We start from the raw sequence: 21,668 nt of genomic DNA, 5'->3' as shown, positions 1-21,668 counted from the left end.
CGAAGTTATTTGAAACCGATTTATATCAGTTTATGCGAGTATATTGCTATTTTCGGAATTTTCGTAGTATTGCGTTTGAGGATTGGACATGTGTGTGCCACGTAGCTACTGTTAGCTGCTAGTTCCGAAGTTGAAGTGGACGTTTACAACAAAGCAACGATTCTTTTGGACAAAAGGACACCTTGCCCAAGATTCTGATGGAAGTCGTCCAAAGTAAGAACTATTTATGATTTTATTCCGTATTTATGTGGAAAAATGTAAACGCATTTTTCGCCATTATTGCGGCACTAGTCTGGCTGTAACGCACACTGTTTGCTTAGTAACGTTAATTTTTTAAATCTAAATCAGCGGTTGCATTAATAACCAATGCATCTTTCATTAGCTGTCCAACCTGTATTTTTTTAGTCAATCTTAATCGATAAATAATCGTAAACTTAGGTGCCCTTCCAAGATGGCGCCGTCCAGAATGCATGCCATGTTTTGACTGATTACATAGCATAACCACGATTTGTGATGCTAAATATGCACATTTTCGAACAAACTCTATATGCATTGGTGTAATATGATGTTACAGGACTGTCATCTGAAGAATTATGAGAAGGTTAGTGAAAAAAGTAATATATTTTGGTGGTGATAACTTATCGCGCTTTTTGCCTGGAATCAATGCTGGGTGATGTTAGCTCATGTGGTATGCTAATATAACGATATATTGTGTTTTCGCTGTAAAACACTTAGAAATCTGAAATATTGTCTGGATTCACAAAATGTTGGGCTTTCATTTGCTGTACCGCTGTGTATTTTCAGAATGTTTTAAGATGAGTAATTAGGTAATACACGTTGCTCTCTGTAGTTATTCTAGTCGCTTTGGGTGAGTTTTGTGATAGTGGCTGCAATGGTAAACTTGTGATTTATACCTGAAAAATGCACATTTCTAGAAAACAATATGCTATACCATAAATATGTTATCAGACTGTGCATCTTATGAAGTTGTTTCTTGGTTAGTGGCTATATATATCTTTAGTTCGAATTAGTGATAGCTACTGATGGAGTAAAAAACTGGTGAGTAAAAAAAGTGGTGTCTTTGCTAACGTGGTTAGCTAATAGATTTACATATTGTGTCTTCCCTGTAAAACATTTTAAAAATCAGAAATGATGCTGGATTCACAAGATCTGTATCTTTCATCTGGTGTCTTGGATTGTGTTTAATGATATTTAGATGCTAGTATTTACTTGTGACGCTATGCTAGGCTATGCTAGTCAGCTTTTTTACTGTGGGGGGTGCTCCTGGATCCGGGATGAGTACCAAGTAAAAGTTAACTGCCCCTTAGAACCAACTTCTCTGGTTTTAAACGGCCTATGTGACATTGATATGAGTCCGAAACATTAATTATAGTGTCAAATGGACTACAAAGTGTAAATAGGGTGATTTTGGTCATAAAGTAATTCTCGCCCGAAACTGATTTTTGCAAGTGAGTTTGTCACGACTTACTGGCTGGGTATGGATTATTTGCATGCCCACTTTTGCCAATGATGTGCGATTGCCCAGAGACAACACGTTGTGGTCCATCCCCAGCTGCCATGTGGACATTTGTTGTCAATTCCCGAATATGGGTGCAACACACGCACATTTCGCTCAAGCAATCGGAGTGAAAATGGACTTCCATAAAGTTGGTGCAAACTTCCAATGCATGTCAACAATATTGACAGATGGCCAGGAATGGATTACATACAACACGGTCCCTTCTGCTGCCTGTCAACCGTCAAACCACTGGTGTTGGTGAGTACATTAGGTAAGTAAATAGGTGGTACTAGCTAGCTAGTAGCTACTTATGATTATGCAACATTATTTGACAATGCTAGCGAGCCAGGCTAGCTAGCTATGATACCACAGATGAAAGGGGAATGATACTGTAGCTAGCTAAATGCATCAAGCTAACATGTAATGTGATGTAGCATGTCAGAGGAAGATGTGCATAGCTCACGTTAGTTAGCTACCTCGCTAACAACAGCTAACTGTAACCCATTGGCATTTGATCTGGTCAATGGTCAAAATACTATCTGTCCTGGAAGTCACCTAACCACCATTGTCAAACATGTCAGGGAAATCCTGTCTTATACGGGACACCATACATGAAGGTATGATATTTTCACTTTGTTATATTAGCAGAGCACACGCTTCTACAGTATAATGTGAAGTATGGGTTATTCTACATGGAACTGTTACACTTGAAAGTTACACTTGAAAGTTATGAACACACTCTAGTCAATCTGTATCGCTGAAGCATTACAGATTGCGCGCTACAAAGTATAGGTCATTTACGATTGAGGGGACATATGCAGCATTTACCGTGAATACAGTCTCTGCTAATACGGGATCGTTGCCTTTAAATTTCAATCACGCTGTAACGGTGAATTTCCGCGATACGGAATGAAATAGAGACCTTAGTTTAGAATTTCTTCATAAGTTAGCAACTGCACTCTTTTGATATTACTCTGTAGGCTACTGACCGATGCTGAATTGGCCAGTAGCCTACAGAGTGGTATGAGAAGAGTGCCATCCTCTTATTTAATTCTGCCTGCTGGATCCATGGGTTGAGGCGAACTCTGTCTTATCTAGAATGGCGTATCATGACGTCTTTTTTTCACACAACTTTTAACCTAAATCAAATGACAGTGTGACATTTTTGGTTGATTTCACATTGAATTCATGTTAGTTGACAACTCATCCAAATGTAAATCAAATCTAGACGTTGAACTGACGTCTGTGCCCAGTGGGGTGCATGTCAGTGTGTGGTTAGACTGCCAAATTCTAGTTCTGGTTAGACAGCTGAAGTTGTACTTCATACACACAACTTATTTGTATTTGCTAGGTAGGTGTAGGCATACTGTCTTTATAAGCATATCTATATGATATTTACAGCACAGAATGTTTTGTCTTTTTATCATAAACACACTCATCGATTTTTGTTGTTGTTAATAAATGTATCTACACTCAAGCTGGGTGACGTTTGAGCAATGTCCACATGTAGCCTACACCTGTTGTAGGGATATCAGTAGTTCTGAGATATGTCCCCTGGGAAAGACCTTACAGCAGACATAAGGAGAGATGACAATAGACAAAACTAGCCAGTTATAGCATATTGTGTTGTAGGATAACTGATTTGACTCAAGACCAGGCATACAACTCACAGTTGATACCGTTTCCACAGTAACATGTATTTACATGATATGATGAAACGCTGAAACTAAGGTGCAAGCTACTTTTGAAGCAAGGTGTTATAGAACGAGTGTCTTATAAAACACATTCAACACTGGCTCTTGTTATCTTGCCATAACTGATTTGGCAGTGAAATATCAGCTAGATAGAATAGCCAGCTGCAGCTGTCACCAAGCTATGCTAGCTAGCTGTTGTCAGCTTGGCTAAACACAAGATCAGCGCAGGTTTTAGGGTCAGCGCAGGCTTTAGCCTACACATAGAACGGAATTAGCTGACCATCTTGCGATGATGAGTCAATCAGGAGGGGAGAAGTCCTCAACTTCAAAACTTTGTTCTCTCCATAGCAAAGCTAGCTCAGCTTACCTCGCCGTACTCACTACTGGCTTTCTTTTTTATGTGATCGAATGGCAAAAACACACCCAAGAAACTCCCACATTATACCACACCCCCAAGACAACTCTCGTTTGCCTTCCGTCATGGCTGCTAGCATTTCTTCATGGGCAACTCCATCACTTTTCAACATCATTTTCATTATCTCCAGCACAAACCAGTGTAAAAATATGTGAAAATGGTGCATTTCTATGTTTCGTAGAAAAATCATTGAGTTAAAAACTGTGATTTTTTAAACACTATGAGATTCAAGGTGATGTGGGGAGCAAGAAAAGACCTTTCCTTGGGCTAGAAACTCATTGCAGGTTTTGAAAATCACAGTTTATTCATTTTAATGTCATTTGACCTTATGACCATTTGACCTTGACCATTTGACCAATTCTTTTGACCTTAGAAACGCGCTGTTTTCACATATGTAGACACTGTTTTTGTGCCAAATCAGGAAATGCAGTCACCCTTTAAATTATACACACAGATCTCGAGTTAGGATTCGTTACTTCATGGCTGACAGCCGCTGTCTGGGTAATCGATTTGACAGGTTGTTCGTACATACTGACCTGAGTTGATCCCGATGCGGAGAGACAAGCTCTGATTGGGCAAGTGGCGAATCTTGAAGAGCTTGATGGCACACAGGAAGTGAAGAGCCATAGTAGAAATCTCAGATGCGTGCTTCATGCCGTTACTGATGGGTAGCCCGCTAGCTACCATGTACGCATCCCCTATAGTCTCCACCTGATACACCATACACATAAATGCCCACAATATACACCATAAACTTTACAATATACACTGTAAATTTTACAAGGCTACCTACTGTACAGTGCCTTCAGAAAGTATTCACACCCCTTGACGTTTTACACATTTTGTTGTGTACAAAGTGGGATTATAATGTATTTAATTGTCTGTTTCTGTCAATGATCTACAAGAAATACTTTGTAATGTCAAAGTGGAAGAAATACATGTTAGAATCACTTTTGGCAGCGATTGGGTGATTCTCATGAAACTAGTTTTAAAATGTCTGTAACGGCAGTCTAGCTCTTCCTCGTCCTCGGATGAGGAGAGGCGAGAAGGATCGGAGGACCAATGTGCAGCGTGGTAAGTTTCCATGATTTAATATACACGAAGACAAGACACTATACAAAATAACAAACGAACTAACCATCACAGTCCTAGCTGGTGCAGACAAAACTCAGAGACAGGAAACAACCACCCACAAATCCCCAACACAAAACAAGCCACCTATATATGATTCTCAATCAGGGACAACGATTGACAGCTGCCTCTGATTGAGAACCATATTAGGCCGAACACAGAAACAGACGAACTAGACACACAACATAGAATGCCCACCAGCTCACGTCCTGACCACACACTAAAACAGCAAAACACATAAGCACTATGGTCAGGACGTGACAGTACCCCCTCCTGAGGTGAGGACTCCGAACGCACCCCTAAAACTCAAGGGGGGGTCTGGTGGGCATTGTCCGCGGTGGCGGCTCCGGCGCAGGACGAGGCCACCACTCCACCATTGTCTTTGTCCCCCTCCTTAGCGTCCTTTGAGTGGCAACCCTCGCCCCCGACCTTGGCCTAGGAATCCTCACCAAGGTCCCCACTAATTTAGGAGACAGCTCAGGACAGAGAGGTAGCTCAGGACAGAGAGATAGCTCAGGACAGAGAGGTAGCTCAGGACAGAGAGGTAGCTCAGGAAGAGGTAGTCAGGACAGAGAAGGTAGCTCAGGACAGAGAGGCAGCTCCGGACAGAGAGGCAGCTCCGGACATAGAGACAGCCGGACGAGGACAGCTCCGGACTGAGGGACAGCTCCGAACTGAGGGACAGCTCCGGGCTGAGGGGCAGCTCATGACTGGAGGGCAGCTCATGACTGGAGGGCAGCTCATGACTGGAGGGCAGCTCATGACTGGAGGTAGCTCAGGACTGGAGAGCAGCTCATGACTGGCGGGCGGCTCCTGACTGGCGGGCGGCTCTGACTGGCGGGCGGCTCTGGCAGCTCCTGACTGGCGGGCGGCTCTGGCAGCTCTGACTGGCGGGCGGCTCTGGCAGCTCCTGATGGCGGGCGGCTCTAACGCTCGGGACAGACGGGCGGTCTAACGGCTCGGGACAGACGGGCGGCTCTCGACGGCTCGGGACGACGGGCGGCTCGGGACAGACGGGCGGCTCGGACGGCGCTGGGCAGACGGATGGCTCAGACAGCGCTGGGCAGACGGATGGCTCAGACGGCGCTGGGCAGACGGATGGCTCAGACGGCGCTGGGCAGACGGATGGCTCAGGGGCGTTTGGCAGACGGCCGACTCTGACCTGCTGAGGCGCACAGTAGGCCTGGTGCGTGGTGCCGGAACTGCTGGTACGGACTGGAGACACGCACCTCAAAGCTAGTGCGGGGAGCAGGAACAGGGCACACTGGACTCTCGAGCGCACTATAGGCCTGGTGCGGGTACCGGCACTGGTGGTACGGCTGAGGGCACGCACCTAGGGCGAGTGCCGCGGAGAAGGAACAGTGCGTACAGGGCTCTGGAGACGCACAGGAGGCTTGGTGCGTGGTGCCGGAACTGGAGGTACTGGGCTGGAGACACGCACACAGGGGAGTGCGTGGAGGAGGAACAGGGCTCTGGAGACGCACTGGAAGCCTGGTGGTGGTGTAGGTACTGGTGGTACTGGGCTGGGCGGGAAGGTGGCGCCGGATATACCGGACCGTGCAGGCGTACTGGCTCCCTTGAGCACAGCTGCCCAACCTTACCTGGTTGAATGCTCCCCTAGCCCGACCAGTGCGGGGGAGGTGGAATAACCCGCACTGGGCTGTGTTGGCGAACCGGGGACACCATGCGTAAGGCTGGTGCCATGTACACCGGCCCGAGGAGACGCACTGGAGACCAGACGCGTTGAGCCGGCTTCATGGCACCTGGCTCATGCTCATCTAGGCCCGGCCGTGCGGGGAGGTGGAATAACCGCCCGCGGGCTAAACACACGTACAGGAAGACACCGTGCGCTCTTCCGCATAACACGGTGTCTGCCCGTACTCCCGCTCTCCACGGTAAGCATGGGAAGTGGGCGCAGGTTTCCTACTGACTTCGCCACACTACCCTTTTAGCCGCCCCCCCCAAGAAATTTTTGGGATTTCTTCTCGGGCTTCCACGCACGCTTCCGTGCTGCCTCCTCATACCACCGCTCCTGGGCTTTAGCTGCCTCCATCTCTTCAGAGAGCGGCGATATTCTCCAATGTGAGCCCAGTTGTCTTTCCCTCCAGAATTTCCTCCATGTCCAGGAGTCTCCTGTGTAGTGGGTCGCTGCTGCTGCTGCTGCCGTAGCCACGCTGCTTGGCTGAGATTGGTGGGTGGTTTTGTACGGCAGTCTAGCTCTTCCTCCTCCTCGGATTGAGGAGAGGCGAGAAGGATCGGAGGACCAATGTGCAGCGTGGTAAGTTTCCATGATTTAATATACACGAAGACAAGACACTATACAAAATAACAAACGAACTAACCGTCACAGTCCTAGCTGGTGCAGATAAAACACAGAGACAGGAAACAACCACCCACAAATCCCCAACACAAAACAAGCCACCTATATATGATTCTCAATCAGGGACAACGATTGACAGCTGCCTCTGATTGAGAACCATATTAGGCCGAACACAGAAACAGACGAACTAGACACACAACATAGAATGCCCACCCAGCTCACGTCCTGACCAACACTAAAACAAGCAAAACACATAAGCACTATGGTCAGGACGTGACAATGTCTGTAGCAAATTGTGATATAAAACAATGGTGCATCTGCAAAAATCAACTATCATTCTGAGGACTAAGATCTTTCGTTTTTGGGAAAACGTCTTATTTTAAATCCATTTGAAAATTTCACCAGAATTTTACCGAAATGCATCTGGATTAAATTCTTGGGTCATTTTATTTCAAAATCATTAGAAAAAACAAACATATTTGAATAAAACACAATATTATGCATTATTATTATTTATTTAACCTTTATTTAACTATGCAAGTCAATTAAGAGCAAATTCTTATTTTACAGTGACGGCCTACCCCAGCCAATTATCTAGAGGGATATTCCTTAGATGAGCACAAATTAAGTCAATTTATTCACTTATATGCCTTCAGAATGAGGTTCTTATTCTCAAACACCCCCTTTACCTCACTTGGCCTTCTCATTACTGAAACAGCTAAAGAGCTCAAATTGGGAAAAAGTCTGATTTAATTTTATGATATTTTTGTATAATTTCATTTGAAATATTCATATTTTCAGTGTTATGTTTAACTCCGACATTTTTATTAGGGGAGCAATGTAAAAAAAAATATTGGAAATATTGATTTGTTTATTAATTTGTTGAACTTTACATTTTGTAAAAAAGTTTGTAAAATGCTTAATATTTGATCCAAAAACATAATTATGAAATTATGAGACAATTTTTTTTGTTAATGACGTTTTTTAAAATGTATTTTACAAGATTATGTTTAATTCTGTTTATGCATCGAATAAGGTTTCTCAGTACTTCTCAGTAGAACCTACAGCCTGCATTCCATTGAATGATTTGTATCTGTGTGTTAAGGAGAAGATAACCCTGTATAAACGAGCAGTAAATGACCTAGAGACAGAAACCTGGCGCAATGTAAATCTCACTATCTGTTGCTTGATAGCATAATGTACCTTTGTCTAAACATCTGTTGTTTGTCATGAACATTCAGAAGGATGCACTTTGCTATAAAGAGCTGTAACCCAAATATTCTCGTTGGGCTCTCAACGATTACCHATGGGTGGTCGTTGACCAGCTTCATTATTGCAATTTTTAATCGATAATAAAGATTGTAAAGTAACAATAATAATAATAACAAAGTCTCTCTCACTTGGAATTTCCACCACACCTTACTGGGGGCTCCTGAGTGGTGCAGCGGTATAAGGCACTGCATCTCAGTGCTAGAGGCGTCACTACAGACCCTGGTTCGATACCAGGCTGCATCACAACCAGCCATAATTGGGAGACCCATAGGGTGGCGCACAATTGGCCCAGTGTCGTTAGGGTTTGGTGGGGTAGGCCGTCATTGTAAATAAGAATTTGTTCTTTAACTGACTTGCCTAGTTAAATTACAGATAATTGTATGTGTGGGGTAAAGAGATGAGGTAGTCATTCAAAAATCATGTTAAACACTATTTTTGCACACAGAGTGAGTCCAGGCAACGTATTATGCAACTTGTTTAGCACATTTTTACTACTGAACTAATTTAGGCTTGCTATAACAATGGGGTTGACCACTTATTGACTCAAGACATTATTCCACTTTGACACTAGGTGGTATTGTGTGTAGACCAGTGACAGACATCTAAATGTAATCAATTTTAAATTCAGACTGTAACACAATTTTGGGGGGGAAAAGTCAAGGGGTGTAGGCACATGCAGTAGGCACATACAGAACCCATAATGTATTCACAAACAGTAGCCTACATCAGCATTTCATAAGTTATTTATTTAAATGCGTATTTACTGCTTATGCATTATGTAGGGGTTATGAATTCCTTATGTAGGTAACCTTCAGTAAAGTCTTACCATGCCCTAATAACTATGTAAGTTAATGGTGTCACTTGAGGTGAAGTGGTACCCCAAAAAACTGGGGTCTGTCTGACACTTTAAAATTATTGTACAGGTATAATGTACCTTGTAGACATCGTAGAGCTTGATGATCTCATCAAAGAGACTGTAGAGGTCATTGAGGACGGTGACCACCTCCAAGGCGGAGCTAATGGAGCACATGGAGGTGAAGCCCACGATGTCCGAGAAAAAGATTGTCACCATGTCATAACCCTGAGGCTCCACCGACTTCCCAGCCATCAGATGGTCRGCTATGTACCTGTCAGTCAAGCCAGGGAAGTCAATGGAGTGGGTTAAATATATATATAAAGGGTATGTAACACCAATGTTCTGTCCACAAAAGTTTCTGTCCACAAAACAGCACTGAATTCTGCAAAAATAATATCGTAAACATCTCAATATTTGTAGCGTAATTATCTTGGAACGTTTATTTTTTACATAATCCAAAATGCTTGTAGGTACAAAGCCTGTGTTACCTTGGTAACATGCTGGAGAGAAGCTTGTCCGACCGGGTCTTCTCTGCTGTAAGCTGTTTGGTTCTCTCTTCAACCACCTCCTCCAGGTGAATGGCATAGCTCTCCAACTTGTTCACCATGTTGTCAAGGATATTCGCATGACTGAGAAGCATAAAATAGATGAGTCGATAAACGGTATAGACTGATATTGCGTGAGGTGAGGAAAACAATAATCATAGTGAAAACATCATTAGCTTAGGCAAGGGATGCCTGGGACCAAAAACCGTCTCTTGCATTGCTAACACACCAGCCCATTTTATTCATTGAGGCCCCATTATTAGCCAGATAATTATAATTTTGCGCAAAAAAACAACAAGTCAGACAGGCCCACTAAGCAAAAAATGGACCAGCCCTTCTGACATTTGCCTGAGTTTAGTAGTGACTAACTGAATGTTAATGTTTTTGCTAATTATACCTTTGTTTGCATTAATGAGTTAAGTATGGCCATTGTAATGTGAATTGGCTGAGGCCTGATGGAAGTGGCTGCGAGGGGAGGAAGACACCATTGACGCTACAGCTGTCATCATTGAGTTACTCAGCCAGTCCTGCCATTCATCACGGCCGGGTTGGTGTCCTACCCTACTGATTTGCCACGCGAGGAGAACCACCAAGTGCAGTTGTTTCTCCTGGAGTTTTCAGGAGGTGGCGCCACCTGCTTGCACATCGGATTGTGAGTGGGCCACCCCAGTTCCTGGCGTTTCAGACCTGAGGCTGGAGCCGTCCGAGGCTCTGGTTTCCATTGTTGGGTTCTGATTTCTTGACTTATGAAATCATGAAATATACTTTATTCCTTTCACTGAGGGAGAGAGGATGATTTATAACATTTACATTATGTCAGGATATGTTATTGTTGGCCATCAGGGATCCTATGGGAGAAGGAAAGACACCGTCTGGTACGAGTCAACATGACAGCCGCYAGTTGGGGAGGAGTGAGCACTTTGGGGGAGAGGTCAGGTCAGATGAAGTGAGGAAGTGCAGGTTCTGTCTAGCAACAGAGATGCATTGGCTGTTGAGATGTGTAGGAGGAGACTCAGCATGCGGAGAAAGGGTTAATTATCAGCGCTTGTGTGAATATGTATTTTGTCTGATGCATCTGTTTTGACCATATGGGCGAATAAATTTGGTTTAAGCTTTCATAGTGTCTGTTGAGTTCTTACTCTGATAATTAGAACTAACACCATCGAGGAGACACCTTCTCTTGAGGGAGTGGTGTCCCCTACTCTTCCAGCTGAGGAGGAGCTTCAACTACTTCCTTTTGTCTAGGGCTGTGGCAGTCATTAAATGTAGTCAGATTGTCAAGCAAATAACTGCTGGTCTCACGGTAATTGATCGTTAATTAACATAAACACATTTAGTGTCTCCTGGCTTCCACACATAGCCTACAAGCCACTGACGCAGACCTTTGGAATATCTACATTTTAAAAAGTATAATAAATCCATATCCTACACCATCACAATCAATCCATTAGGTATTTTAGATAGGTCTGAAGAAACATGATATGAAGAAAATGTAGTCTATTTCAGAAGAACAGAATAGCATYCTCTTTGTCCTGATGTTAGGCCCTGGTCTGGCTACGCCATATGTCTGTGGGCTACACTAGTTCATTTAGCAGACAAGATTTGCTTAGAATTCCGTGGCATTATTTTATATTATTTTGTAGTATGAAGAATACAATTGAACATAGCTGAATAAAATACTGTAGAAAGGATGTTTTCTCCAAAAGATTTCTGAGTGTGAGTGCACATGCGGCTATTCTGTGTTGAGCGGTTAACAAAGAAATAGGTCTTAAAATATATGCTTAATATAGAGTTATTTATTCAACTTTATTTGTGATCAAAACATATAGCCCAACGTTTGTATTTTTAAAGCAATATAAGTGTGCGACTCTAATAATGATTTGAAAAAAGTCCTATGAAAGGCATGAGCTCTGCTTTGTTATTTGCACAGGCTGCACATCATTTCATCTCTCATTCACAATTTGACACGCACTTGATAATGCCTTGAATATCCCGACAGCATCCCCCTTGTGTGGCCGCAATGCCCCTTAAAAGAATCCATCCCTTTTGCGGCCAGTGCCCTTGGGCTGAATAAAATAATTATAATTCCCTTCTCCAGGCTGATTTCTCCGAAGCACCTCTCACTCACATGGCTCTCTCAGATGTACTTTTTGTCAGGCTAAATATCAATCTACATTTTTATGATGAAAAAATGAACTTTGTGGAAAAAAGCTTTGTGGAAAAAAACTTTGTAGTTTCCACAAAGTTGAAACTTACACGCTGCATATGTATGCCAATTAGGCTCTACACCCGTTGTAAACTGGATTAATGTGCTTAATAATTTTTTAGAAGTTATTGATACAAACCTTATCAAAACATATAGGCCTATGGGCAAGGCTACATGAGGTGAGACTGATTTGAAAATGTCGCCAAAAAAGGCATGCTCTGTTTCTTGCCTTATTGCACACAAGTTTGGCATCATTCACAATTAGTGATAGGCTAATATTTTCACCCATCAGACTGTTCTTGATTTAATCTTGTCTTTATACATACTAAATAATATATGTGTGAAATTTGTTTTGATTTAGAAGGGACCAATATCATGCACCTGTCTCGAAACAAGGTAGTGGGAAAAAAGACATGTCATCTACAGTATGCACTTAAATAGTGAATGGAGGACACTTTTCCCGTGGTTCATTTTCATGCTAGCCAGATAGGGTATACTCCTGTTGTAAAGAAAAGCAATGTGCTTAATATTAGGAAAGTTGAGAAATAATTATAGTAGGCCTAGCCTATAGAAAGCTGATGGGGATCCTCCTGTTTTATTAGATTTTCGATTACATTTGCATTTGTTTCAGAGTGATTAGAGGGAGAATAGAGTGCTGAGTACCAGGCAGTACAAGGAAGTTAGCAAGATTGGTAGGCTACTAATGACCATCAGCAACATCAGAGCTGGGAGAAGCCTAGTTACCGTGACTAAACGGTCACGTAGAGTTTGACTGCCGTCATGACTCGTGACCGCCAGTGTGGCGATAATACGGTCACTGTAACAGCCCTACTCCTGTGACTGTTCCTGTCCCAAAAGAGGAGTGCCTACTTTCCGATGCACAGGGCCCACTGGAGGGTCCTACTGTACTGCTGGGTCTTAACTTCTTGAGGGCAGGGGACAGCATTTTCACTTTCGGGAAAAATATCATGCCAAAATTCAACTGCTTGCTACTCATCCCCAGAATATAAGATATGCATATTATTAGATTTGGATAGAAAACACTCTGAAGTTTCTAAAACTGTTTGAATCATGTCTGTGAGAATAACAGAACTTATGTAGCAGGCAAAACCCTGAGGACAAACCATTCAGAATTTGTATTTTTTTGATGTCACTGTCTTTTCAATTAGATTTTTTTAGAGACAACAGATTTCTAATGGACTTGCTTGAAGTTCCTACCGCTTCCACTGGATGTCACCAGTCCTTGGAAATCGGTTGAGGTTATTCCTTTGTGTAGTGAAGAAGTAGGGCTATCGTAAATGAGGGTCACATGAAGTAAATATTTTGAGAGAGTCACYTTACGAAAAAAGTTGCGTCAGATTGTTTTCTTTTTGTATTGAACACAGATCATCCCGTCTTCAAATTGATCGATTATTAACGTTTAAAAATACCTAACGTTGTATTACCAAAGTAGTTTGAAATGTTTTGGTAAAGTTTACATGTAACTTTTGATATATTTTGTAGTGACTTGGCGAAAGTTGGAAGCTGTGTTTTTCTGGATGAAACGGTCCAAATAAATTGACATTTTGGATATATATCGACGGAATTAATCGAACAAAAGGACCATTTGTGATGTTTATGGGACATATTGGAGTGCCAACAAAATAATTTCGTCAAAGGTAAGGCATGATTTATATTTTATTTCTGCGTCTTGTGTCGTGCTTGCAGTGATGAAATATGCTTCTCTCTTTGTTTACTTTTGTGCTATCGTCAGATAATAGCATCTTATGCTTTCGCCGAAAAGCTTTTTTGAAATCTGACATGTTGGCTGGATTCACAACGAGTGTAGCTTTAATTTGGTATCTTACATGTGTGATTTAATGAAAGTTAGATTTTTATATCATGTTATTTGAATATGGCGAGCTGTATTTTCCCTGGCTATTGGCCYGTGGGACGTRTACGTCCCACCTGCCCCAGAGAAGTTAAAGAAGGCCGTCCTGTCTTAGAGGTGGATGTTTCCATCTCCGCTGAGTCGCCAGTGCTGACTGGTGATTCCCCAAGTTCCTCTCTCTGTGTCCTGGTGGAGCCTTGTGCTAAAATCCCCATGTCATCACAGGTGAGCTCTGGTTCACCTATCCTGGTTCCTGCTGTTAGGCAGAGGGGCAAGCCCTTCTCTGACCATGGATTGCCTCTTGCTCCCCATCTACTCTACAAACAGTGTGCCCATTTCCACCCCTGAACAAACAATCTACAACCCCATTGGCAATCAAGGCTGGGCCCTGGTTCACAGGCTGTCTGAGCCTTGCTACCCAAGTCCTGTGCTCAGCTACTAAAGAAGCTGAGACTTAAGGGGAGGGGTGTATGACAAGGTGCCTACAATAGCAGAACCGCCTGTTCTGGCTTACTTCCACCCAGGTCGAATTATGTTCATTACCTGCAACGCTTCAGTAGCCCATGTGTCACGCKTGCTCCCGCTCACCCTCTCTGGCGCTCGAGGAGGCCAGGCTGCACATCATTACGCACACCTGTCACCATCATTACACGCATCAGCGCTCATTGGACTCACRTGGACTCCTTCACTTTGTTGATTGTCCCTATATCTGTCTGTTCCTCGGGTTGGTTCCCTGTGTCAGCATTATTGTCATAATGTCGTTTTGTTCCCCCTGTCCAGACGCTGTTCTTGTTTCATTAAATGTTCACTCCCTGTACTTGCTTCTCGTCTCCAGCGTCTGCTGTTACAGAATGCTGACACCCCTATTTGAAGCATCAGGGAGTTCGTGTTTTTTGGTTTTGGTGGTGACGTTGGGTCCGGATGCCGCCGCCGATGGAACCGGGGGTGCCTCAGCTGACTCGTCAGGCTTCCACGCCTTAGCTGGCTCGTGAGGTTTCCTTGCCTCGGTTTGCTCGGCAGGCTCCCATCCCACGTCATCCCTCAGCCGGCTCATCGGGCTCCCACGCCTCAGCCGGCTCGTCAGGCTCCCACACCTCAGCTGGCTCATCAGGCTCCCACGCCTCAGAGGAATCGTCAGGTTTCACGCTTCAGCCGGATCGTCAGGCTCCCACGCCTCAGCCGGCTCATCAGGCTCACATCCCACATCATGCCTCAGCCGGCTCGTCAGGCTCCCACGTCTCAGCCAGCTCGTCGGGCTTCTATGCCTCGGCCGGCTTGTCAGGCTCACCCAGGTGAGTACTGTCAACATACCTTCATTGAGAAGTTACAAGCAGCCATCACACCTGAAAAGCACTCAATAGACGCTACAAGATCCAGTACTAAGTGAAGTGCTACCCTAGATGGAAAAAGGATGGAAAGGTCCACGAAGAGAATGTGCTCACCGGAGCACATGAAGGACACCCAGCAACAAGAAAGATGAAGCAGTTCCTTTGCAGCAAAGTATGTTGGCCAAAGATGGACGACGTCACCAACTTTTTGAAAAACTGTGTGCCATGCGCACTGAGTGAAGAATTGCTCAGACCAGAGAAACCACCACTACAACCAATACCATGACCTGAAGAAACTTGGTAAAAGATTCAAGTGGATATCTTCGGAGAACTACAAGCAGCTCTCGCTCACCAGAAGTACCTGATTGTTGTGACAGACCTGTACAGTAAAAGGCCTGAAGTCATAGCCACAAGCAATGTGACCACAGCAACTGTGATCAATTGACTTTAAGATCTGTTCACACAAAAATGCCTCAAGTTCTAGTGACTGATAATGCCCCGCAATTCCAAGCTGACTTCCCGTCCTACAAAAAAAAGATGGAATGGTGCACCAGAAGACCCTGTTATACTATCCATTAGCCAACACAGGTGTAGAGAGGTTTAACAAAGTCCTGAAGTATTGTCTTCGTGCCCAGCTCCAAGAAGGAAAACTGTTCAATGACGGGAAAAACACCCGTCGAGCTCATGATTGAAAGAACCTGGAGAGTGCCGCTGGATACAGTCCGTCCACCCTTCGTGGCTGACAAACCACCTGATGACGAAAAGCTAACGACAGAAGTACAGAAACATCAGGATGCTCAAAATAAGTACTACAACAAAAGGAACAATGTCAAGGAGGATCCCTCACTTCAAGTTGGAGATTGTGTCTGGGTAAAGAGATCACTGAGAGGACATAAGCTGAAAACCAATTTGTCTGGCCCTTACAGGATAATCACTCAACCAGGCAGACAAACCTTTCCGCTACAACATGGAACCTTCTGGAACTCAAGAAGATTGTTTTGTACATACCAGCGCGCCGTATAAGACATTTCTGGGTTGCCTGAGCTGGTTAGTTCCTGTCTAGGTTGGTCTCTACCTGCCTGGGCTGGCAGGTCTCTCCCTGTCTAGGTTTGTGTTTGTATTTTTATTTATCATGGATCCCCATTAGCTGCTGCCAAAGCAGCAGCTACTCTTCCTGGGGTCCAGCGAAATTAAAGCAGTTTATACAATTTTAAAAACATTACAATACATTCACAACACTCTGTGTGCCTTCAGGCCTCTACTCCACCACTACCACATATCTACAGTACTAAATCCATGTGTATGTATAGTGCGTGTGTGTGTGTGTGTGTGTGTGTGTGTGTGTGTGTGTGTGTGTGTGTGTGTGTGTGTGTGTGTGTGTGTGTGTGTGTGTGTGTGTGTGTGTGTGTGTGTGTGTGTGTGTGTGTGTGTGTGTGTGTGTGTGTGTGTGTGTGTGTATGCGCGCGTGTGTATGCATGTGTCTGTGATGTTTGTGTTGCTTCACAGGCCCCACTGTTCCATAAGGTATTTTTTTATCTGTTTTTTAAATCAAATTTTACTGCTTGCGTCAGTTACTTGATGTGGAGTAGAGTTCCATGTAGTCATGGCTCTATGTAGTACTGTGTGCCTCCCATAGTCTGTTCTGGACTTCGGGACTGTGAAGAGACCTCTTGTGGCATGTCTTGTGGGGTATGCATGGGTGTCCGAGCTGTGTGCCAGTAGTTTAGACAGACAGCTCGGTGCATTCAACATGTTGGTCTCTTCCTGTCTGGGTAAGTCTGTCCCTGTCTGTGCAAGTCTGTCCCTGTCTGGGCTGGTCTCTCCACGACAGACCTTTCTGGGCTGGTCTCCTTCAGCTGTCTTCTGATGGCGCCAAAAGGAGGTCTGTAGTCAGGGTTCTCACTCCAGCAGGCCTTCAGAAGGTCGACCAGCCCCTCGTTGCACATCTTGGGGCACAAGGTCGGCCTGAGGGGCTCCCCTAAGAGAGGGACCCGCAATTGCTTGATAATCTCTGGAGAAAACCAATGAGACACAAACACTTTCTACACAACGTGATACCAAGTACAACAAAACTACCATGTCCCAGTCCCAGTTTCTAATGGACTTGATACAGAACAATGCAGACAGATTTCACACATTCTTAGATCTACTTCAGGTTGCTCAAAATCCAACGTTTTACCACTTTACATAATTATTTTCCCCACAAAGGACGGATTATTATTTGTGGTGTTTTCGAGGACCTTCTAGAAACAATTAATAACACACCTTTTGGCTCCAGCTGGATATCGTGGTATGGACCCAACTCTGAGCTATAGATCAGCTCACGCATAATCATTGCAAAGCTGTAGATGTCCCCCTTGGGTGTGCCATTGAACGGGAGCTGGTCTTGCCTCAGAAGTTCTGGAGCCGTCCAGTACATCTCTGGACAAAGTGGCATCAAATTATGGTTAATTCGACTTGTGGTAAGACTTTACTTGAGAAGGGCATACATTGATAAACACATTCATAAGCTCTGTCTCAAAATTCATAATTGATTTCATGACGTTTAATATAACATTGATATAATTCATGTCCATTTAAGGTCCCACAAACGACAATTGATAAAGGCGTCATAGGGCATTCATTAAGTCTTCATAAGCCCTACATAGATGCTTCACAAATTATTTTAAGCAAAGTAATACTACATAATGGTTAATATAAAAGGTCACTACATCTGTTGCTTTGCCAAATGTGGCATAACTCTTTTGCCCTACTTTATATAGCATGATATTTGCTTATGAATGATTTCTGAAGCATCTATAAAGGTCTTATAAAGGAAGGCCTCATAAACATCTCCAAACACTGGTCTGAATAGTGATTACATCAAACTACTCAGTTCTACTCCCGTGATCAATTGAACTATTAACCTTCAAATTTGGGATTTTCCAGAGGGAGGACTTTGTGTTTACTGCCGTGTTTGAACTCCCACAGTCCAAAGCCAGAGAGTTTGACCTGAAGTCTGCTGTCCACCAGACACGTGCTGGGTTTCAAGTTGCCATGGGACTTCAGGCTACTCTTGTGGATGTACTCCATCCCCTGCAAGTAAATCAACAGTGTCAAACTAAACCGGGAAAAAAGTCTAGCCCTGTTCACATAAAGGACGTACCAGTCTAAAGGGCTTTTTACTCACATTAACAATATCGTATGCAAAGGACAGTTTAAACATCCAATCCAGCTCAATGTCAGTGCATTTCAGAACATCCTGCAGTCACAAACAACAGAAAGGATACATTTTGTAGCAATCCTTACAACCCAATGCTTGACATCTGAGTCGTGTCCATTAGGGAGGGTTTTTGGGGAAACAGAGATAAATGAGAAAGTACAATCTGAACTTTCATTTTTTACTAAACACAACACAACGCACCACATAATATGATCCCTCATATAGAGTGGTACAAGAAAAGCAGCAGAAGAAAAGTACAACCTGAACTTAGTACCACTTTCGATTCGGCTATACACAAGTTATGTTCTGGGTCAATTTGATTCGGGTACAGTGAACATTAAAGGTACGGTGAGTACAGTTCCCCTTATCTAAATGTTGCTGAGAATGTCACCTTTCAGATTTTGTTTTTTTCAGACCTTTCTAAACTTAGACCCAAATGTTTGATGCATGTAAAAAGTCATAAATCCGTAAGATCGTATAATCATCAMTTGTCAAAACTCAGTTTTAGCTCAACTTCAGATCAGTGTTGCTCAGCTTCAAGAGTAAGAAAATGATCAAGTTCAAGGGTCAAATTGCGTGTCAAATTGACTTCAGACCTGTGTTGCTCAGCCTTTGAGCATCATAGGGAAATAATACTGTGATCAGCATGGRTGCACCATTCCTATGCAGAAAGCAGCTTGTTTCTAGGACATAACGTTCAAGAGATATATAAACCAAGTTCACGGTCAAATTCCGGGTTAAACTGACACAGAACATCATGGATGTCACTTTTCTTGTACCGGGTAGGGTGTTTTATTGTGTGTAAATGACGCGTTTTACAAGTTTGAGACTCATACCTAGGAGAGTAGATCAAGTATGTTAGTGTTTTTTTTTTTTTTTAATGGGTCAAATTAACCCGGAACGTAAGGGATGGGTTAAAAACTTTATGAACTGTTTATATGGCATTCACAGATGTTTGACAAATAGCATTCTGTATACATTGTTGTAACAGAGTTTATATAGTATTAATTTGCTTACAAATCAGTTGTGAAGCATCTACGAAGGACTTATAAATAGTTTATAGCGATCTCATTAATTACATTTGTTGTCATTTCAATCCGGACCATCACAGTCCTATGCTGTTACCTTCAGGCTGCCTTTCTTGCAGTACTGCATGACCATACAGACCTTTGGAGGGTCAATGCAAACCCCAAAGAACTGCACCAAGTTTTCATGCTTCATCTCTCTCAACTGTTTTATAAAGGAGTACAGAGCATTATTTACAGAAATACATACAAATGGGTTTTTTCAAGAATAATTCATTATTAATAAATATTAAGATTACATTTTTTTTATTGAATTCATTGTGCGATTTTAAAAATCGGAATAATCATAAGCATACAAATTTCAACTCCCAGCGGTTGCTTTGGACTCAATATATATATATATATATATGGGGGTCAACTGAGCGGACAATTTGGGACTGCCCAGTGGGAGGATCCGAACTTGAAAGCCGCTGCAGTCCAAGTGATAGCAGTGGATAGAAAAAACTTTCAGAGGTGAGTGACAGGCGATACCCCCATTTCCAAATTAAGAATAACCGTTCTGTTGCTGTTGCTGCCATGACGGTACGTGGGAACCGTTCTTCAGCTGGCCCACACCCACCTGTTGGGGGCGCACCTGGGAATGGAGAAGACCCGGGAACGGATCGCTGCCCGGTTCCATTGTATGAGGAAGACAATTGGAAGACAATTGTCGCAGCTGCCCGGAGTGTCAAATCACTGCCCCAATAGCACACTTCCAAAACCCGCTGGTCCCCACTACTGATGATCGGAGTCCCCCTTGAACGCATCACCATGGACATAGTGGGACCCCTGGTAAAAACAGCATGAGGACACCGGTACATCCTGGTATTAGTAGATTATGCCATCCGGTATCCCGAGGCCATTCCCCTATGGGTGGCAGTATCCAAGGGAATCGCCCAGGAGCTGTTCAACCTCTTTAGCCGGGTGGGCATCCCGAACAAGATCCTGACAGACCAAGGTACTGAGATTATGTCTCGTCTAATGAAAGATGTGTGTGCTCTCCTGCAGATTAAGCAGATCCGGAACTCCGTCTTTCACCCACAGACGGATGGGCTCGACGAGCGGTTCAATAAAATGCTCAAACAAATGCTGTAGAAGGTCATCGAGCAGGACGGGAAGAACTGGGACCAGCTACGACCCCACGTAATGTTATCGATCCGAGAAGTACCCCAGTCCTCCACCGGTTTTTCCCCTTTCAAACTCATCTATGGGAGAAGGACATGCGGCCTACTGGACCTCACCAAGGAGATGTGGGAAGCCCAACCGACCCCTTTACGTAGCATGGTAGAACATGTGGAAACGTTGAAGGAGCGGATGACAGCCCTATGGCCAGTGGTAAGGGAACATATGGAGAAGGCCCAACACGCCCAAGCCCAGGTCTACAATCGGGGGAACCCAGCCCCAAGAATTCCAGGTGGGAGACAAGGTGTTGGTCTTAATCCCCACGGCCGAAAGTAAGTTCCTGGCAACATGGCGCGGGCCGTACGAGGTGACAGAGAAGCTGGGACCCGTCAATTACCGCACACGGCAGCCGGGGAGACGGAAACCCCAACAGATTTACCACGTGAACCTGTTGAAGAAGTGGTACCAGAGGACAGCCTTGGCCGTGTTATGGTCGGGACCCAAGACGCCAACGATACCAGTGGTGGTTCCGAGCAATGAGGACCTCGACCCGGCCCAAAAGCAAGTGCTCAGGGAGCTTGTCGATCAGAACATGGCGGTGTTCTTCGAGAAGCCATGCCGCACGACCCTCATTGAACACCACATCCGCATCTGGCCCGGGGAAACGGTACAAAAGAGGCCATATCGGCTGGCCCGGGGAAACGGTACAAAAGAAACCATATCGGATTCCTGAGGCCCGAAGGAAGGCCATGAAGCAGGAAGTGGAGGCTATGCTAAAAATTTGGGTCGTCGAAGAGTTCCACAGCGCATGGTGCAGCCCCATCGTGGTAGCTTGCGCTTCTGTAATAATTGAATTGGTTAAAGAACATGAGAACTTAATTCCCCTAACAGAACGACATCAGATTGTTCGACACATACCCCATGCAGAGGGTGGACGAGCTCTTCGACCTGACCAAAAAAATTGGCAGGTACCATTGGCAGCCTCCTCCAGGGAGAAGACAACGTTTTCGACACTGGATGGATTATATCAGTACCGGGTGCTCCCATTCGGTCTCCACGGAGCCCCACCCACATTCCAGCACCTGATGGACAAAGTACTTCGACCCCACCAACAGTATGCAGCG

At 44.2% G+C, this 21,668-nt stretch overlaps 1 protein-coding gene across 1 annotated transcript in view; it reads right to left on the bottom strand.

The window, feature by feature from the left end:
* The window catches only part of gucy2g (guanylate cyclase 2g), a 96,096-nt gene that overhangs the window by 10,955 nt on the left and 63,473 nt on the right, over positions 1-21,668 (bottom strand). Inside the window, exons 12-19 of the mRNA XM_024007202.2 lie at positions 19,484-19,588; positions 18,326-18,397; positions 18,063-18,231; positions 17,422-17,577; positions 16,990-17,167; positions 9,696-9,836; positions 9,286-9,478; positions 4,165-4,339 (exon numbers count right to left, since the gene is read on the bottom strand). Coding sequence (XP_023862970.2) covers positions 4,165-4,339; positions 9,286-9,478; positions 9,696-9,836; positions 16,990-17,167; positions 17,422-17,577; positions 18,063-18,231; positions 18,326-18,397; positions 19,484-19,588 — 1,189 coding nt within the window. The remainder of the gene's footprint in view (positions 1-4,164; positions 4,340-9,285; positions 9,479-9,695; positions 9,837-16,989; positions 17,168-17,421; positions 17,578-18,062; positions 18,232-18,325; positions 18,398-19,483; positions 19,589-21,668) is intronic.

This window comes from Salvelinus sp. IW2-2015, linkage group LG18 (assembly GCF_002910315.2).
Source record: "Salvelinus sp. IW2-2015 linkage group LG18, ASM291031v2, whole genome shotgun sequence".
In the NCBI taxonomy this organism is placed as follows: domain Eukaryota; kingdom Metazoa; phylum Chordata; class Actinopteri; order Salmoniformes; family Salmonidae; genus Salvelinus; species Salvelinus sp. IW2-2015.
This window is presented reverse-complemented; position numbering and strand designations above follow the sequence as displayed.